The 20,626-nt window shown below is 46.4% G+C and overlaps 1 protein-coding gene across 5 annotated transcripts in view; it reads right to left on the bottom strand.

Moving 5' to 3' along the window:
• MYRIP (myosin VIIA and Rab interacting protein) overlaps nt 1-20,626 on the bottom strand; it is a 2,049,246-nt gene that overhangs the window by 898,756 nt on the left and 1,129,864 nt on the right. For all 5 annotated transcript variants that reach the window (XM_069648262.1, XM_069648265.1, XM_069648266.1 and 2 more), the window contains exon 5: nt 15,097-15,174. In XM_069648262.1, coding sequence (XP_069504363.1) covers nt 15,097-15,174 — 78 coding nt within the window. The remainder of the gene's footprint in view (nt 1-15,096; nt 15,175-20,626) is intronic.

Below are 20,626 nucleotides of genomic sequence, written 5' to 3'. Positions count from 1 at the left end.
CATTGTAACTAAGTCTTCCTTGCAAGTAACAGTGCCACAATGCCCCTGGGCTGCCTGCGCGCTATATAAATTTAATAAATAAATAAACTGCTCTCCCAGCAGGGTGCAATGAAATATTTTCAAGTGATGATCCAAAGAAGTGAGAGAAGACCCCTTCTTTTAAAGTTAAAAGTCAGTAGGTGATTAAACTAAAGTCAGCCTAGCTTAGTTGTCCAATCCCTCTTCTTGAACAAAGTCGATTTTGACCTTCTGATATCACACCGAAAGTGCTTTGATCCAGAGGAAGTTAAGGGGACAGGAAGGAGAGACAGTGTGGCATAGAGAAACAAGATGGTGGAAGTCTTCCAAAATTGAGCAGAGCCCTCCGATCTACTCTAAGCCCACCACCTCCCCTTCTCACTAGGATCAAAGACCTTTAGAAATGCAGCACACTGGTGTGAGGCACCCCCCAGGGTGTGCTCCTTTGATGCCTGGGCCCAGGACAGCTGCCTGTGGTGCAGTAGTCTCTGGTGGAGGGTGTTGCCTGCCCTCACAAAGACATCAAAAAAGACGCATATCCATTCAGGTTCCAGTCCTGTAATTTCACAGGTTCAGCCAGAATACTCCCCATCCACAGCTGAGATGGCTACGAGGAGTAGACACATGCGATATATGAAACTGGACGTGTCTTCAATGATTATGTTGTAATATGCATATGTATGGGCTCGCGCATAGGCACACTGGTGGAATGTTGATGCACGTTCAGCAATCAACATTCCACAGTGGCCGTTGAGCGAGGGGAGCCGGAGCTTGTGGCTGTGGGGTCTCGCCAATAAAGAAAGATAAATATAAATACCTGTGTTGGATAGATTTTGTCATTGGCGACGAGGATTGGGATCTTGACGAGACCCTGTCCCACGCGTGTGCGGATCAGCTGCGTGGCTCCCCATCGGCTTGGGCGCAGTCGGCGTGGACGGTGGCCGACCGGCGCTGGATCGGTTGCAGCGGCTTCTGCGGGCTTGAACCGGCGCAGGGCCGGGCGGGAAGTTGCCTTGTGCAGGAGCGGAGGGCGAGGAGCTGTGGGCTGCTGCCGGCCCGCTGCGGAGTCTGCGTGTGCCCCAGTGAGGAGCGGAGGGCGAGGAGCTGTTGGCTGCTGCCGGCTCGCCGCAGGTGCCTGGATTTGTTGAGGAGCCGGGCGGGCGGCCGTTCGGTGGAGGAGCGGAGGCCGTGGCTTTCGGTTCCCCTGGTCACGGAGGAGGGGCGAGGAGCAGTTGGCTGCTGTCTGCTCGCTGCGGAGTCTGCGTGTGCCCCAGGGGAGGAGCGGAGGGCGAAGAGCGGTTGGCTGCTGCCAGCTCGCCGCCGGTGCCTGGATTGGTTCGGGAGCCGGGCGGGCGGCTGTTTTCCTTTCCTCAAGTTTTCGGTTCCTCAAGTAGCGGTGGAGGTTGTGTGTGCCCCTGCTCCAGGTGGATCGGCCTGTATGCGGCAGTTGGCTCCGCCCCCGACAGCGTGTTTACGCTATCCAGCTTAGCGTGGGCTGAGTCCAACGAGGAGGGGCCGGGGGGACGCCCGTGCTGCTCTGCGCTGCCTGCGGTCGCTCCAGGGAAGCAGGAGGGGCTGCGGGGGCAGTGCGCAGAGTGTCTCCACAGCTGCAGAGCCACAGTTCTGAAGTAAGGTGGTTATGAAGGGGTGTTGCTGGTAAGGTTGGAGCACCCTGTTCCATTGGGCCCTGACAAGTAAGGCTACAGCTTGTCTGGGGCTGGGATTGTTTGTACACATCGTGGGAACATCATTGGTTGTGACTCACCCGGTGCCAGGTCCTGGCTGTACTGCACATGCGTGGGGGTGCACGCTCAACAAGGCTACAAGGGAAGATATGCATGTGCGGTCACTTTGGTTGGTGTGGTGACCACTGACTTGAAGTGAAAGAGAGGAAAATTCTTGGATTAGAGGGGGGCACGCAAAAGAACAGTTTTGTGTCGATTGGTGGGCACAAGGTCTTGGGCAGTAAATTTTGGCCATGTTGCATACAGCTGCTAGGCCTCCACCAGCATTTTTGCCTAACCCAGGAGAGCCGGTTGCGCCTTGGGAGCAGTGGGTAGATGCCTTTAAGGTATATTTGCGGGCTGCGGGTGGGGCAAAGTTCAACGACGATGAAAAGGAGGCTGCTTTGCTTAATTGTATTGGTACTGAAGGCTTGAGAGTTTTTCGTCACCTGCCTGGAGAGAATGTAATGGTTCAAGGGGGAGGCGAAGGGGAAATGGTTGTAAGTGCCTATGAGACGGCTTTGAAGAAACTGCAAGTACGATTTGGAAAAAGAGTTAATGTGGTTTTAGAGCGTTATAAGTTTTTCTCTAGGGCACAAGGTGCTGCGGAAAGTATAGACTCATACGTTACTGCCTTACGTGCGCTCATGGCTACATGTGGGTTCCCGGGTAACGGAGAGGAACATATAAGGGATCAGATTATGATGAAAACGTCAAATCAAAAAATTAGAGAGAGATTGTGGATTGAGAACGATCCTTCTCTTGATAAGGTTTTAGAGATTGCTAGAGCAATTGAGGCCTCCAAGGCGAGTGTACAAATTGTTACTGAAAGGGAGGGAAATAGGGAAACTGTGCATGCGGTGGTGGCAAGGAGCAAGAAGGGTTTGGACAAAGGGGTTGGACAAGGGAACAGAGCACCTAAAGGGAAAGAGGTGTGCAAAAATTGTGGGTGGTCAAGTCACACAGTGGATGCGAAATCATGTCCAGCTAGCAATGTAGAGTGCAGGAAATGTAAACGGGTGGGCCATTTTGCACGAATGTGTAAAGGGCAAGTGGTTGCAAATGTAACTGCAGAAGAGTTTACCACGGGGCTGGAGGGAGCATCAGGTGGGGGTCCCAAACAGAGTGTCATATTACATATGGAGGGTGATGGGCGGAAGGGTCCATGGGTGTCGGTGTTGGTGGACCAGCACCCTGTGGATATGCTGGTAGACTCTGGGTCACCTTATACCCTGGTGTCTCCGGAAGTGTATCAAGAGGTTTTGGGTAAGCCGATATCTACGCTGTTGGCACCAGACATCAGACCGTATGTATACGGGCAAAGTTCCATTGATCTACTTGGATATAATTGGTCAAATTTTTCATTCAAAGGAAGGCAGACCTTAGGTAAATTGTATGTGGCTAAAAAAGGGACAAGTGTGTTGGGTTGGGATGAGCAGGCTGCACTAAAGATACAAATTCATCCAGGTGAAAAAGAACCGGTTCTCAGTGTCAGGGAGGGAATGGAAGAGAAGGATGTAAGGAGTTACCCCTACAGTGCTTATGAGTGAGTTTCCTGAAGTATTTTCTGACATTCTGGGTAAGCTTAGGGGCTTTACGCATCGCATTGTGTTGAAGAAGGGTGCAGTGCCTAAAGTTCACAAGGTGAGGGGGGTGCCAGTTTCAGTGAGGGAGGCATTTAAGGCGGAATTGGCTAAGTTGCAGTCGGCAGGAATAATAGAACCCATTGAGGCTTCGGAATGGTTATTTCCGGTGGTTTTAGTGAAGAAGAGTGATGGCAGCATTAGAATGTGTGTGGATCTTCGGGAATTAAATGCCAGCATATGGGTGGATCGGCATCCTTTGCCTAATATTAATGAGTTGCTATTGACGTTGGGTGAAGCTAAATATTTTTCAACATTTGATTTGTCAACGGCGTATCACCAAATTGACCTGCATGTTGAATCTAGACCTCTTACGTCATTTGTGACTCCGTTTGGTGCGTTCAGATTTTGTCGAATGCCTTTTGGTTTGGCTTCGGCTTCGGCAGTATTTCAGAGGCTGATGCATCAGTTGTTTGAAGGGGTGGGGGGTGTCAGCTACTTTCAAGATGACATTTTGGTTTGGGGCAGCAGCAGGGAACAACATGATGCGAGGGTGAGGAAGGTCATGCAGATTCTTAAAGAAAAAGGTCTGACTGTAAAATTAACAAAGTGTCAAGTGGGGGTGGAGGAGGTCACATATTTGGGACACACGTTGAGTTCACAAGGCGTAAGTCCAAAAAGGGAGTTGGTACAAGTGTTGAGGGATACGCCAGCTCCGGTTAATAAGGATCAGCTGAGGGCTTTTCTGGGTCTTGCAGAGTATTATGTTAAATTTGTGTCAAATTACGCTGAAAAGACAGTGGCCATGAGAGCCCTCATGAGAAAGTGTGTAAGATTTGTATGGTCTGCGGAGTGTGCGGCAGAATTCGAGTTGGTTAAGAGGGATGTGGAGAAGGCTACCTGTCTGAAATCATTTGACCCAAAAAATAGAACTGCGTTGACGGTGGATGCAAGTGAGGTGGGCCTAGGGGCAGCCCTAGAGCAATACATTAATGGTGAATGGGTCCCGGTGGCTTTTGCTTCAAGGACATTGAGAGATGTGGAAACCAGGTACTCTGTAATTGAGAAAGAGACTTTGGCAGTGCTGTGGGCTTCGAAACATTTTAGGACATTTGTGTGGGGCATACCCTATGTAGTGAGAACAGACCATAAACCGTTGGTACAGGTGTTTTCCTCCAAGGGAGTCATGGCAGTATCCCCGAGGATTGCGAGGTGGTCAGTACAGTTGCAAGATTATAATTTTTCCTTGCAGTACTTTCCGGGGAAGTTTAATGTTGTTGCGGATTGTTTGTCCCGTGTGCCAGGGGTAGAAGAGGACAGTGAGGGGGGAGTAGTGAAGGAGGATGATTTGCAGGAGTGTCAGGTTGCATCGGTTACGTCTGCAGTGGAGAAGTCGGTGTGGGATCAGGAGTCTGAGGATGATATTGAGTTAAAGTGGATTAGGGAAGGTCTGGTGAAGGGTTGGCACACCGTGAAGGAAAGGCTGGAAGGGAAAGGATATGCCCAGGTTCTCCAGGAATTAGCAGAAGGTCCCTGGGGTGTGTCGAGGGGCAGCAGATTGATACCCCCGATAAGTTTGAGGGGAAAAATGGTGGAATTGGCACATGAAGGTCATTTGGGCCGATCCTTGACCAAAAGGAGATTGAGAGAGGAGTATTGGTGGCCGTCAATGGACAAGGATGTGGAACGAGTGGTGAAAGAGTGTCAAGCGTGTTCTATTAGTGATAAGAGCAAGGTACTGCAACCACAACCAGTTCATCCTGTTGAGGTTCCAGAGCAGGTATGGTCGAAATTGGCTTTGGATATTATGGGTCCGTTTGACTGTTTAGAGCCTGAGTCCAAGTATATGTTAGTGTTGGTGGATTACACATCCAGGTGGATTGAGGTGGCGGCGTGTTCAGATGTTACGACCAATACCGTAATTGATGTTCTGAGAAAAGTATTTGACCGTGAGGGTTTACCGGCAAGTTTAGTTACGGATAATGGTGTGCAGTTCACTTCTAGAGCCATGAGAGAATTCTTGGAAAAGCATGCCATTTCTCATTATAGGACAGCTCTGTATAATCCTTCGGCAAATGGTCTGGTTGAAAGGGCCAATGGCACTATTAAGTCAGCCATACAGTTGGCTTTGGCCAATGGTTTGAATTGGCAAGAGGTTGTGTGTCACAATACCTGGCTGCATATCGGAGAACACCTACCATGCTGACGGGTAGATCTCCATTTGAATTAATGAGGGGCAGGAAGGCAGGCACAATGTTGAGAACCTTGGCTATGGGGGGCGGTGGTCCATGCGATATGGATTTGCGAGAAATCCATCGCAGCATTTTAGAGCGGCAGCAGACTATGGGGTCCTCACAAATGAGTAGGAAGGAGTTGAACGTAAAGCCTGGGGATCAGGTGTACATAAAGAATCCTAGGTTAGTTCATAAAGGATACAGCACTTTTATGCCCTTAAGGAAGGTTGTTAAAGTTGGAAAAGGGTATGTGCACTTGGAGGATGGATCTGTGTGGAGTAAGAGGCGAGTGGTGGTGGATGGATGCAGACGTGTGGTCAGGGAAGGTGTGGAACATGAGGAGGAATCACAAGACAATGCACTGGATTATAATCCTGTGGTTTCGCAACCCTTCGGGGGTGAACAGCAAGAGGGTGTACCACGTCCAGGTCCTGTTGATCCACAGGTCAATGTGGAATTTCAGTCTGCTATGGATCTGCAACATAATGAAGTTCAACAAAGGGGTCGTGTGGGTAGGAGCTGTGGACGACCCATAAGATTTAGGGATTATGTTTGTTAAGAGTGAAGCACATTTAATATTACCCATGCTACTGGTATGGATACAGCTTTAAAGTAAGTTGGAATATTACATGTCATGTGCTGTTGTTTTCTTTTTCCATGTTCGGAAAAAAAAAAAAAGAAATGGTGTTGGGTGACAACATTTTTATCCAAGGGAAGAGGATATGTTGTAATATGCATATGTATGGGCTCGCGCATAGGCACACTGGTGGAATGTTGATGCACGTTCAGCAATCAACATTCCACAGTGGCCGTTGAGCGAGGGGAGCCGGAGCTTGTGGCTGTGGGGTCTCGCCAATAAAGAAAGATAAATATAAATACCTGTGTTGGATAGATTTTGTCAGATAAGTAGTGCCATGCACCATGCCTTAACTCAGGCATTGCTTATGTTCAGAGTTTACCCTGCTACCAGCATAGGCTACTTATGATAATCATAGTTTTTGTAGATGGGTGCATATCCTAAATCCAGCCCTTGCGCTGCAGAGACTTGGCTGCCATTGCAGCAGTCAAATGGGCAGCTATGGCCTCTGAACCTGCTTTGTGCCACTGGTAGAGCAGTTGCTGTAAATCAGGGTACGGATGCAGCAGGACACAGATACAAATGGTGCTTTGGCCATGGAGATTGAATTACCGGCATCATTTTATTATTTCATAAAAATCAAAAAAGCCAGGGCTTGCGCACCCTTGCCAGATGGCAATTCATAAGAAGGATGTTTATTGAGTGCTGACCCAGCTTGTAGAATCAACAGAGTGCTTTACAATCATAAGAGGAAGAACAAGGTGAAGGGAGCAGGAAACCAGGGAGTGCAGTAGCTAACAGGGGAGGGGGGAGATGGGCAATTTGTCAGCAAGGGATCTACATGCACCCATGGGAGGAAACAGTGGCCATTGGATTACCCAGTCTCAGGTAGCGTGGGGAGTGGAGGGTGTGTGGACCTTGGACAATGTAAAATTACCCAGGCCATAAACCGTATTTAAAAAACATTTGTGCAGCACTGACAGTTTTGTTCATAATGTTATTGACTGGCTAACTGACATTTACAGTTGGATGGGAAAGAGCTGAATGAAAATTAACCCTATAACAACGGTATCTTAAAATTGGGAACACCCTTTGAGTCACGGCCTACCGAAATTTGTTCCAGTCAATTAGGTTCATATCCTCCATGACAAAAGTAGCACTACTTACAGATGAGTAGTAGTCGATCCTTCAAGTGGCAGTGGTTGTAAAATCGTTCCTTTAACATCATAGTATTGAAGCACAAATGTCCCTGCTTGTCCTTTCACATATGGGAACAAATGGTGTTAATGCTTGTGATGGAAGAGTTGGATTAGACGAAAAGCGTCTATCCTAGATTTGCAATGCAGTGCCAACCCAAAGTTCAGACGACAGCAGAACAAACTGCTGTGTTTGCACTGCCACAAGCATATTATACGTGCCTGCAAACACGAATTAGCTTCCGATCCGTGCCAGAGTCCATTTTAAATCATGTCTGTTCCATAGAGTAGTCTTTGGCTCAGTACCAAAGATTGTGACTAATATTTCTTTCTCAATTTTCACCTAGACAGCAATTGGGAACCTTGGATTCTTGGCGGCACACCGAGTCAAAACAATAAACAAAATCAAACTGGGATAAGGACCTTTTTCGTCCTGCTGCCAAACTCTTTAATGGGGAGGAGCAGAATGTAAAATGATAGTTTTACCCAGTTTGCCAATATTCCATTTATGATCAGGTTGCCCTTTTTTTAAAGTACTAGACAGTAAAACTTCAGAATGTATGTGGGCTGGTGGTAGACGTAGGGTAGCACTCAGTACGCTACGAAGGAAACACAAAGAGTGAGGATTAGCCCTCCCGATTTTGAGCTGTATTTCCTGGCATCCCAACTGCAACATGTGGCTAGATGGGACGTTAGAGACCTGGTTGCTGATGGTCCGATGCTAGGGAAGCCCAGAGGCATTTCACAGGAATGGAATTGCTTTGGTGGAAGTGGAATGGATGAATACATCATGTCTCTCACAGGTGGTCCGGCAGGTACGGAAAAGAACGTGTACTAAACGGAGGATAGGTGAGGGTTATAGTCTCAATTTACCCTTGATAGCAGATGCCGGGATAGCAGCAGTGTTTAAGGATATTGCAAACAATAGATCCACTGTTGCTGGATGCCTCAGTATGGGAGACCTCTTTGGAGGTGGACGTCTGTTAACCTTCCACAGAATGGGCTAATAAATGTGGGATACCCGAGGGGCAAATCCTGAATTTCGCAAGACTGATGAAGGCTCTGTGGCAAAAATTGGGTTCTCTGCCAGAAGAACCTACAATCGCCCCAGTTCTTCATACAATACGGACTACAGGCAAGGAGAGACATGCAATATCTGGGTTGTACATTGCAGTTCAGGACAGTGGGATCCTCTTGCCCCTGAAGGTAAGGGAGAAATGGGAAAGGGATTATGGAGGAGACCTTTGATGAGAAGGTATAGCCCAGAACATGCTCCCAGATCAACCAAGTATCTAGGAATGCTCGCTTTAAGTTACAAGAATTCAACATTGTACACATGGTCTACATGACCCCTCAGAAACTACATACGATAAATGGGGACAACTCGCACATATGTCCCAGATGTAGAAGGGATTCAGTGGAATTCGGGCATATGGTGTGGGAATGCTCAGTAATACAAGACTAGTGGAGTGGCGTGATTAACAGGACACATAACATGACATGGGGCGGTTTGCATGCTCTCCCGTAAACTGCCTGCTGGGAGTCTTACCCAGGATAAAAAAAAGGGTGCAAGAAGAAAACAGAGGTCGGGGCATAAGGCCATGCAGACGGACGCATGCTTGCTAGCCTCTAGGGCAGAGGTATTCAAACTGTGTCCCGCGCCCCCGCAGGGGCCCACGGCCACAACCCTGAGGGGCCGTGAGTGCCCAGCATGAAATGTAAAAAAAGGGTTTTTTTTTTTTTATTGGAAGAAATGGCCAGGGGCGGCTCACATGGTCAGGCTGAAGCATGAAACTGTCTCAGGAATCAATGAAATAGTGGGCCGCAGTTGTAAATGGATGCTCATTCCTTTGGTCACAGACTGTTTGAATAGTACTCAAGGAGGTGATTTGTGTTAAAATGTAAGTACATTGTGATATTTAAAGAATATTTATTCAGCAACAATGGTCAAAATTACTAACTGCATAATAAAGTAACTCATCAAACTGGTACATATTGGCTGAAAAAGTAGCCCATTTTGACTGGCCCACACTAGCATTTTTGGTACAGGCATTGCCCTATTGCCGTATAAGGCCAGTCTGAGCCTGGCGGCTCATCCATAATGGCGAGGGGGCGCCTCATCCATTATGGAGGAGCTAAGGAGCCAGCCCAATGAAACAATGAGCACTACCTCAGCTGCTTTTTCCAGCTGAGGGAGTGCTCCTGGGCTGGCTGAACTGTCAAAGGGAAACACTATTTCCCTTCAACATTCGGTTCAGTTGCCCAGTCACACGTGCTCACTGAGCCATGCAAGGCTGGGGCGTTTTGCTTCATCAGCATCGCATAGCTCATTGGAAATGCTGGCTGGGGCACTGCATGTCTGTATGTGTGAGGGGGAGCTCCTGCGCCTCCGCGCATATACGGACAGAGCAGCCTGGAGCAGGGCGTTTCAGCACCCACACTCAGGCCAATGCAGAAGGGGGGTTTACGTTCCTTTTTTTTATTTAAACATGTGTATCAATCCCTGACCCTTGGGTTCCCCTGCACCAATTGCAAACTGTTTGGCTATTTACCCATTTGTTTTTAAAGTATGCTCTACAATGCAACATTTTAACCCATTATTTTTAAAATAATTCACGGGGGAAATCCCCCCCGAAGTCCCCCTTGATTGGTTCGGGCTCTGCATTTTTGGGAGAAATAGTTATGCCCCTCCACTTAAAAAATTCACCAGCCGCAACTGACTGTGTTGGGAACGGGATGGGGGGGAGCCCAGGGACTGTGGGAGCAGGATTAGGCGGGAACCATAGGATAGTGGTGGGAGCAGGGTGGGGAGAGCCCAGGGTCTGTGATGGTGTGAGGAGAGCCCAGGGACTGGGTAGGAGTGGAATGAGGGAGCCCAGCAACTGTGATGGGAACAGGTGGGGGAGCCCAGGGACTATTCTGGGAGTCGGGTCCAGTGACGGCACGCAATACATACTGTCTATTTGGCATTTTTTAGGGGGGCGGCCTGCCTAAACTTTGCTCTGGGGGGCCCAGGCCAATAAGGTTTCAAGACCACTGCTCCAGGGGGTGCCAGCTGGTGCAGTCCGAGTCCTCAAAGAGGATAGTGATGCTTGATGCTGCTGCATCATTTAATTTCATAAACGTACAAACACTACTATATACAAAAAAATTGCTACTCGAAATAAGACACAGCCTGAGAGCGAGAGAGCACTGTGACTGCATGATGCCGGCTGCTGCTGAGCAAATCTAGGCTATCACCACGTGCTTGATTTTATGATCGCCAATTCGGCTTAGTAAAAAGCAACATTTGTTGCTTATCAGTTCGGGCTAGGCCTAACTGCACGTGCCTCCTCCTCAGCGCACGCGCTGCAAGTCAGGGTTGATTCACTATTGAGCTGGCTGGGCTGTGTTCAGTCAGTGGACCAGACGGACAATCTAAACCTTTAGAGATGAAGCCCCAATTCGCCATCATTGGGCTTGGAGGAACTTGGAATGATCAAGGCCCCAGAACAGCAGCAGCCGGAATAGATAGAAGCAGCCAGGTCACCAGGGGCAGCAGGGCAAGAGGAGACCAAGCAGCTCCACTGAGGGACAAGCTTGCCGTGTGCCAAGATCCATACGTGTTTATTGGGTAAGTAAGATTTGGTTGTACCCACAATGATCCCTTGACCGCTCCCTTCCAATAAGATCATAGGAAATCATATGGTGTATTTATTTTGTACTGCCAGGAATAGGTGTCCTAGGCTAGGGGTTATTCTGACAGGCAGTACAATTTCTGAAATGTCAAAATATACTCGCAAGATTTAAAAAACTGTGCTTTTAATCCTGTGAGTTAATTCTGACATTTCGAAAATGCACAGCCTGAGGCAAAGACCAGCAATGCATGACTGTAGTGGGGAGACAGGGAGTAGACGGTGCTCCCCGCTGGCAAACCTCAGTTCTCCTGTAATTCAGTGTGAAACAGTGGTCGAATGGTACAACAAGAAGTAGTGGAACTATGCTCCCTACTGGCCTGCCCCCGCTCCCCACAAACACCATTGCCATGCCCACACCCATGCACAATACAAAACCCCAAACACATGCACCTGCTGTTAAAGGGAACGTTCAGTGCAGTGCACTGAAAGTGCGAGTTTCAACTTCTTCCTACACTTTTATTATAAAACCAAACCATTCCGGAACGTATAAATAAAAGTATTAGGAACGGTAAAACGTAATTAAAAAAGTAGAGGAGCGCCGCTCCCATCCGCTCCTGACCACTTCGACCACTGGTGTGAAAGTACTGCCACCCCTCAGCAGGAACTCAAGCACTTCAACTAGGGAAGTACTGTGGCCCTTTTCAGCAGGACTCCAGTGTGTCATGGTGCAATATTATCAATTCTCAGCAGTTAGTGCTCAGCTGAAGAACTGACCGGTTAGTGCAAGATTAAAGCTGTTCCCACAAACACGGGCTAGCTTGCAGCAGGTTTGAATCCCTGCAGTGCCAGCTCAGGCCTTCATCCTTCTGAGGTAGATCAGTTGCGTACCATTACAATGGAAATGACACCTGTTATTAAAGTACTATGAAGTGTGTGGGGAATCGGTGCACTACAAAACGATGATATACATGGGAAAACTGGAAGTTCACAGCAGTACTCCATTAGATCATGAAAAGTATAACAATGCCGTTATGACGTTTCTTGGGAGTACTCAGATACTTGCATTGTAACATTACTTCCCTTTCTCAGCAGGGCTCCAATGTGCCACTCCGACAGTGGACACTTCCCAACAGAAATCGAATACCTTATCTACAGTACTGGCACTTCTGTACATAATTGAAAGGCCTTTTCTGTAGACAGTGCTGGCAAATCTCAACAGAAGCCCAATACATACTGAAGGATAGTACTGTTACTTTTGTACATAACTCAAATGCCATAGCTTAGCTACAGGAGTTGGGATAGTACTGGCACTTTTGAAGAAAGCTCAGATACCATATCTACAGAAGAGTACTGGCACTTCTCAACAGAGAAAGTAGCCAATGGGAGACAGGGAGAAGGGCCGTGGTTTCGACTTTTTTGAACATCTGATTGGATAAGTGCAACAGTTTCTCTGCAGGTGCTGAAAGCTGTTGAATGCAGCAGTTCACTGATCGGTTTCACGTGTGCACAGTGGGGGGTGGGTCGGCTAGAGTGGGCACTCGGGCCCAGCGGCTGAGTTTGTGGGCTACGCTCCTCGAATGAGTTTGCCAGGCTATTTGTCTTCTCTGCCGGCAAAGGCACAAAATAGACCCGATGAGCTGAAAACGCTCCAATTTGTGCTAAGGTCACAAAAAATAAGCATGGCAAAACAAAAAGGCAAAAAGAACAAAACGCGACAATTAGTTTGGATCAGTAGCTCGTTGCAAGGAAACATGCATCTAAGTGAAAGATATATTGTGAACGCTAGAAGTGCACCGTTTCATCATTAGTTTAATAATGAACTAATAGGGACGCTTTAAAACGAACGGGAAACCATGTGAAACCATGATAAAGCAAGTGAGCACAGAAAAGTGCACGATATTCTAAAGAAAACAAGCTCGGGTGAGATGCCAAACGTGGGTGCTAATATGGACTGTGTGTTCGATTTAGGATTGTATTGTCATTGACTGTGCTGTCATGCGCAGCTTCTTGGTGTGGTTACCTGGTGTCTTTCTACAGAACACCCTTTTAAAGTAATGTTAAGTGACATCCCCTGGGATCTTCCCACATTGCACACCATCCCTCCCTGTTGCATTTGCCTGACAACTACATCCTTTTTGGAAGACAAGCAGATAGATCAGTGGGTGCAGCCAGAGCCAGGCGTGCGTGTGCGCAGCTGGTGAAGGTTTAGCGTTCATTGACGAGGACGGTGGTTATATTCTGAAGGAGCAGCAGAAGTGGCATCAATATTGCAGACCAAGCACCATTTTCAGACCTCAATTTCAGGGCCGTGGTTCAGTGGGGAGGCCTCCTGTTGGAACTAACCAATCTGCGCAGGGTGCTAGTTTCTGCAACTTTACAACACGGTCAGACCTTTTTTGGTTTCAAAACATGTGGTGATGATGATGATAATGTTGGCAATATCTTAGTTTAGCCTGCTGGTGGTTGCTGGAAAGACATGGGTGCATTAGCTCTGAAATTACCTTTACATATAGTTGGTCCAAAATTAATGAACACGCCTTTTTGAAGAAGTTGAATTATTTGGAGAATGTCTCACACACATTTAAGAGAACACCTATTATCTTTGTGATCACAATTGTTTTACAGGGATGATGTCAGGGCCTTTCAACCTTTTCAAATGAAAGGGCCTTCGAGCCACAAGGGTCCCCAGCAACTGCCCACAGGTTTCCAGTCAGCAGCCTTGCAATATATTCAATTCTGTATTTTCGCTGTGGTGCTTAAAATGTGCACTTTGCAGCGCTTACATTACAAGCTGCATTTTCTCTTCACACAGGGTATTCAGAAATGTTAGCACCTCATTGCCTTCTAACTCTTGTTCCTTAACATCAGCCACTTGCTGAAAAAGAAGGGTTTAGAGCTCTCCAGTAGGGATTTCATGTTTTACCTCTCTGGCGGCTGGCCGTCTCTTGATAATTGGCAGTTATTAACCTCATCTTCATCACCATTGCAATGTATACACCCCACGGGTGCTTCAGACTGTTTTCGCTCTAAGCAAGGGGGCCCCCAACCATCCTGTTGAAATGTGCCCCCACACATCTTCAGCCAGGCCTGTCTGAGTAAAGCGATCACCAATCTACTGTGTGGGTGCATCTATCATTACTGTATCTGCGAAACTTCCCCACCGAACACCCTGCTCTCTTACAAGGTGGAGTCCCCCCACCTTGTACGAGAGCAGGGTGTTCGGTGGGGAAGTTTCGTGAATACAGTAATGATATGTTGTTTATAATGCGCTTTCACCAGAACACTTTACATAAGCATATCTGCATACAGTATCACTCAACCGAAGTTGGTACTCTAAAAAGCTGATGTATTTGCAAGGCAAAGTCAAGAAAAGTTACTTTTGAACACATAATACAGGTAACATTCTAAGACTGTCACCTAGTATCTAATGTATGTAGTTTGTATTGCTAGTTCTTTATTGAGTGGCTTATTAAAAACTTTTGCAACTTAACATTTTACTTTTTATTTTGAAGTGGGGCGCCAACGATGCTTCCCGCCTGGGGCGAAATCTAGTCTAAGACCATATCTGGCAGCGGTGCTCCTATTACCACTAGCTAGACGCCGGATGACTATCTCATGGAAGTGCTGAGAGGTCCCCTGTTGTTCCAATGGTTGCAAGATTTGCAGAGGTGGGTGGGAGCTGAGAAGCTAATGATACACAAGCAAAGGAGGGGAGGAGATATAAGCGATTCGGAGCTAGACCGTAGTACGCTTCTAACCGATTTACAAACCTCTCCAAACGATTGACCACTTTGAAGATATTGGAGAGGAATGGAACTTATGTGAAGCTTCGAGTGGCAGTAGGGAAAAAGTCCAAATTGGCAAAGACAAATGAACTAGGACTCATTTATAGTAGTTAGATAAATCATATGTGAGGGTGTATGTACAGGAAAGCGCTGGATAAAGGGAGAGGGGAAAACGGGGAGGGTATGTTGACAATGTATTTTTCTTTATTGCTTTGTTTCTTTTAATTACCAATAATAACATGGGGAACAACAAGTAACATGACCATATTCGATTTCCAAAAATAAGGTGGATATTAGTGGTCCATTTAAGTAAATGCTCAACTCCACCATGTATACATTTATAATGGTACTAGAACATTTACCTTCTGTTTGTCTGTAGAATGTAGAGTCACTACCACAGATACTTCCTTCTGTCTCTATGCTTTCATCGAATAAACTTCCTTCAAAACAGAAAAACATATCAGTCAATTATGTGTGCATTATATGTCAACATCGGTAATTGAAAATGTACTTCAAAAGTAGACAAATATTCTCAGAACATTCAAATATGACATACAAAGAATGGAATCATTCTAGCAACACAGCCACCATCAATTCACAGGACACGAAAAGAGTGATCCATAAGGTTTCATCAGGTTAGGAACAATGCCCGATAGTAAATAGTTATGCCAACTATAATGGTGTACGTTTTGCACCATCAGGATTCTTTTTACCCTTCTTTGTATACATTTCATATGTATATGTGCATGTTATATTGTTATGCCTGTTCATCGGCATTATACTGCAAATGTATGTCAATTTAAACACTCTGATGAACGGTTGTAACCACATAAAATATAAACCCTGTCGGAGAACATCAATACATTTTCTTTACCAATTGCTACCTTATATGTATAAAACACGTAAAATTTCAAAATACAATCCTCAGATAGATAAATAACAAGAGGTTGGCACAACAGCATCATTTCAAATATGAAATGAATGTCTCCTCCTTAACACCTAGGTTCGGAACCCCCCTGCCCCCTTCATTCCCCATCTAACCTGAGACTGGGTGGGGACCTGCTCCCCTGTTCCCTCCCTGGTTGCTTGGAGATCCCTTGCTGCCAAATTCCAACCCTCAAACTCCACCGTTGTAGCTCAGCAGTCACTTGTATTGATCCCTTGCAATCTGCTTCCCTCACTGTGTACTGCCCACCCCCACTTTGAGTAGTAGTAAAGCACTCTGTTACTTCCCAAAGCTAGGCATGCGCTCAATAAATATACATTAATATTATTAGGGTAGAGTTATAGCAAAGAATCCGTGATAATGACTCTGGAGTTCGGTTTAAGTTGAGTGCATGTTAGGTTACGTTATAGTTATTTCTAAAGCGCACTATCACCCAAGGGTATCCTCGCACTAAAAGGAGAAAGACCTATGGGAGCAAAATCAGCAGGGTGGAAAAAGGTCATTTAGGAAATAGAAAAGTTTAAAGTAGTTTCAAAAAGTTAGAAAAATCCTCAGCCTCAGGTTAAGAGAGAGTTCCACATACAAAGGGCAGCAACGGAGAAAGCTCTGCCACCAAAGGTGGCCTTCCTGAATTTGGAAACCACTAATTAGCCGAGTTTGGCAGAACAGAGACACCTAGTAGAGGTATAGAGGGACATTTTCTCCTGGAGGAGAACTACGCCCTGCTTGTGGAGCACACGGTGAGTCACGCAGAGGGCGTTAAACTTGATTCTGCTCTCGACAGGTAACCAATGAATTTGAGCCAGGATGGGAAAAGGATGTGAAAACGTAGGCAGCCCATGACAAGTTGCGCTGCTGAATTCTGCAAAATATGAAGCCTACGGATACGATATTTTGTCTGGCCAAGAGAGACAGCATTGCAGTAGTCCAGGACCCCAGAGATTGCTGGCAAAGACGCACAGGCATATACAGAATCACTGCTGCAAGTGTTTTAAGCTTAAAAAAAGCCAGATTTACATTGGTCTATGTGCTTGAAAGTTCTCCCTCTTCAGGCTCTCCTCCCACTCCCAGTGTGCGTGGAGCTTGGGGCCAGGATCTCTACTTGAAGGTGTTTTCATCTTAATTGAATGGCAAGGAACCACCTAGTAGTGAAATGATTAAAACAAGTATCACGAATGGCTCTGTGAGACCAATAATAAAGCGTTTTGGGGACTAATCACTCATTACCTATAGGCAATGTGGCCAATCTGGCCAGTAAAAAAAAGCAGGGTGCACAAACATCACTCTCAGGTACTATACTCCACAACACTTGGCAAGCGACCACTCTTGCTACACACCAAACAAATCAGTTTGCAGCATGAACCCCCCCCCCCATAGCACTGGCCAGATGCCTAGTATTGCAACACCTAAAACAGCTGCTGTTATCTTTCACATTTAGAATGTGCCTTGCGATCATATGGCCAGATGGTCAAAAAGTGAGTTGCTGTTCCAAATTGTAGTATAAGAAAATTGCAATTACGAGCACCCAAAACATGATTAGAAAATAACAAAGAGTCCCATATCCCACCCACGCAAAATGCATGTGCCTCAACATGCATCTACATTAACAAGATTGGGGGCCCGTCCCACCAAGGAGGGGTTCCCCAGAGACTGGACACTCACAAAAGACTCAGTGGTTTTGTGTTTAGTTGACTTAGAAGCCCAAAATGAGGGGTTTAGATTGTTGCCCTCTAACCAACACTTTAATTTGCTTTTGATGAAGAGGAGGAGCTTGATCCTGCCGCATAATTAAGTTAGTCGCGAGCAGGGAGTTTTCCACATTGGAATCAAGAATAATGGAATCAGTGCCCAGCTCCCTGCACCTGGGCACTGGGGTACAAGCCTGTTCTAGTGATTTGGGAAGTGAGTCAACCTTACCTTGATTCCCCAGTCTTTTCTGCTTTAATAACCCACCCTGCTGAGTATTAGATGTCCCAGATCTCACGCTCCCCTGTCCCAAAGAATCTCCTGCTTGGGCATTTAAGTCGATACTAGTATCAATCACTGATAATTGATTTACATGTTTTTTTGGAAGTATTCGCAGACCTCGGTCTAGGAGTGGGCTGGTTTTTTGTCTGCTTTTCCTTAATTACCCTCCTCTTCATCTGTTGTAAAAAAAAGGTGGAGAGGAATATTCCTCCACACAAAACTGAGATCACTCAACCACATTACAGCTTTCAGGGGTCACCTTTATGTTATCTAAGGGGGCAACCCCAGTCCTCTTGGACCCTTTAATATGGTTTGTAGACATGGGAGGGGAATGGTTCGCTGCAAGTGGTTCCACAGCACCCTCAAACGTGACGCCATCCCCATCCCTAGCCACATCCTCCGATGGAAAATACCCAATAGCCAGTAACAGAGGAAGTTACAATGCAATCCACCAGAGGTGATGGTGAATCTGGAGACTCAGTAATGTCTGTATCAGGGGGGGGGGTCAACAACCCCAGAAGAGACTCCTGGGTCCCACAATGTAGCCGCAAGCCTCTTTATGACCCTCTTTCCCCCACATTAAGGGACACAAAAAACAGACTCCAAATTAGTCAATTATCTGGACGAGAAACCCCTCTGAAAACCCTACACAAAGGAAAGTTTCTCATTTAACACATTCAACATAGCAGTGTTTGTCCTTACAGCACTAGAAACCAATTCTTGCTGCTTGTACAATGCTGTTAATTCTTTGTTGACATTTGAAAGGAATTGTCTCAAAGTTTTCCCTTGAGTTTGACCATGAACCGGGGCCAGAGGTGATTTATTCCAGAAAAATCCCCTGTAGGTGATTTCAAAATCAGAGAATGTGATACTACTAACACAGGTTGTTGGTTCGAAGGAGGCCATGCCAGCATCTGTGAGGCTATGTTTTTATTCTTGATTGAAGTTTTGTTGATTAAACCCTGGATAGCCATTTCAGCCCTAATGACCTTTTGTCCATTACTTCTGGGGATTTGTGAAAGGGCCCAGGACAAGGATTTATCCGGACTCTCCTGGGCCAGAACAGAATGATCGCGCCTCCCCAAGAGACCCCCTTGTAATCCTACCAGGGGCAGATGCTCAGTAATCAATTACTCAGCATATTCACCTTAACTGATCGAGACACTCCACTCCTTATTGTCCACACTGACGAGCTAGAAATCTGTGACTTGGCCATCTCACATTCAGTTAGGAGTTCCAAATCAGTGATCTCCATCCTCTATGGACAGATTCAGTAGCAAATCATTGTGTAGATTGTGCAGTAGAACCTCACTTTTATCATCCTCCCTCAAATTGTGACCCACATTGCAGGCCCCATCTTTTCCCCAAACCTTCTTTAAACATAAAAGGGTGACCTAACGTGATCCAAAAACAAAGGAATCTGTAGGGAAACTTGTCATCGCAAATAAGGAGGTGATGAATGTTGACATGTCTGCATATATATTCAGAGTAGAAGCTGGCAATACTGCGTGAAATCAAACCCGTTTCCAGTAGAAGTATCATCCTGAGTTGCTAAAATCGAATGCAGAGGTTCGGGCAGGATACGTCTTGCCAGCAGTTGTTTCGGTATAATTTGATGCATAGCGTCCTCAAGAATAGAGTCCCTCACCTTCCTGCAGCTCCCCACCGATTCATTTGCGGGATTTGAATGTAGTGAACCAAGTCCCTCAACCAACACAGGTACCTCTGCCGGCCCAATTGATTCTGCCATTTTGGCAGTGTTGGAGTTCATTTGCACGGTGCACTGCCAATCCGTCCACTCGAACGCTTGGTCGCAGGGATCGTCACCCGCCGACAACTCCACAGAGGTTATTTCTGGGTTTTGTGTTTCAAAACCTTTGGCTGGGCTATTATAAGAGGAAGATGCCACCTTCCTCGCCAGATGAAATACAGCCCCGGACCTCATAGTAGGTTTGGACATGGCATGAGTAACGCAACAATGAGTCTCTTTTCAAACCCAGAATAAACGTTTGACTCCCAACAAATCTCCTATTGGCCTAGGAATTAAGGACTCACCCAAGGGCGCTGACTCAAAGGGCCCGAGCCCAACAGTCGTCAGCGCTCTGCAATAAATCGCAATTCGCACAAATTCACAAAGAAGTTTGAAACTCTCCCAAATGCAAGTCTTCGGAGAACTGACTCAAAGGCCCGTGCGGCGCGCAGTCAGATCTCTGGACGCAATGAAGAGAAAGCAAGAAGTCAAGCGAATGTTCTATAAAGTTCCAAGGCTTACTTCAACATGCTTGCCGCCGGGAACTCCTTAATGTTGCTTCACGAAGTTCCCAGAAAAGGTGGTCAAGCCAATGCTGTGCTCAGGGGGCACGGACTGCCTCTCTGCGTTCTTAAAGGCACTTCCGCTTGGAATAGAAAACTATGTAGACAGACTGCACTTCTCCCGTAGTCTGCACAGACTGCCACTCGCACGCCACTTTGCCTGCAGTCTAGTCATAGACTCTGTGTGTCATGGCATTTTTGTACTATGCATTAAGGGTAAAAGTAATCCTAAGTGTGATTACTGGTTATATCTGCCTATCTTGGTTTAGCCAGTCTGGAAATACTTTATTTCTGTGGCATAGCATTTTCAACTGGCTTAGAGTCCTTATATAGTAGTACTGGCATGTATTGGTGCAGCATGCAAGGACATGTATAGGCAAAGCCAGAATGAAAATGTTTTATACTGGCACATGTTGTGGGAAAAGGCATGATGAAAATGCGTTGAAAAATGGTCCTGTGCACTGTTGGTAACTTGCATCTATTGCGGTTTTCCATGTGCTACCATGCAAAACTGCAAACGGTGGCTTTTGATCCAACATTTCACAGAAAGTCCCATAAAATGTACAATTTTAACCCATTATTTAAAGCATTTTCTTGGGGAGACAAGCCCCTCTTGTTTGGTTCAGGATCCCTCGCTGTGCTCGGTCACTCACGCATATTAGACA

This window comes from Ambystoma mexicanum, chromosome 2q (assembly GCF_040938575.1).
Source record: "Ambystoma mexicanum isolate Mex_15411 chromosome 2q, UKY_AmexF1_1, whole genome shotgun sequence".
NCBI classification, from domain to species: Eukaryota; Metazoa; Chordata; class Amphibia; order Caudata; family Ambystomatidae; genus Ambystoma; species Ambystoma mexicanum.
This window is presented reverse-complemented; position numbering and strand designations above follow the sequence as displayed.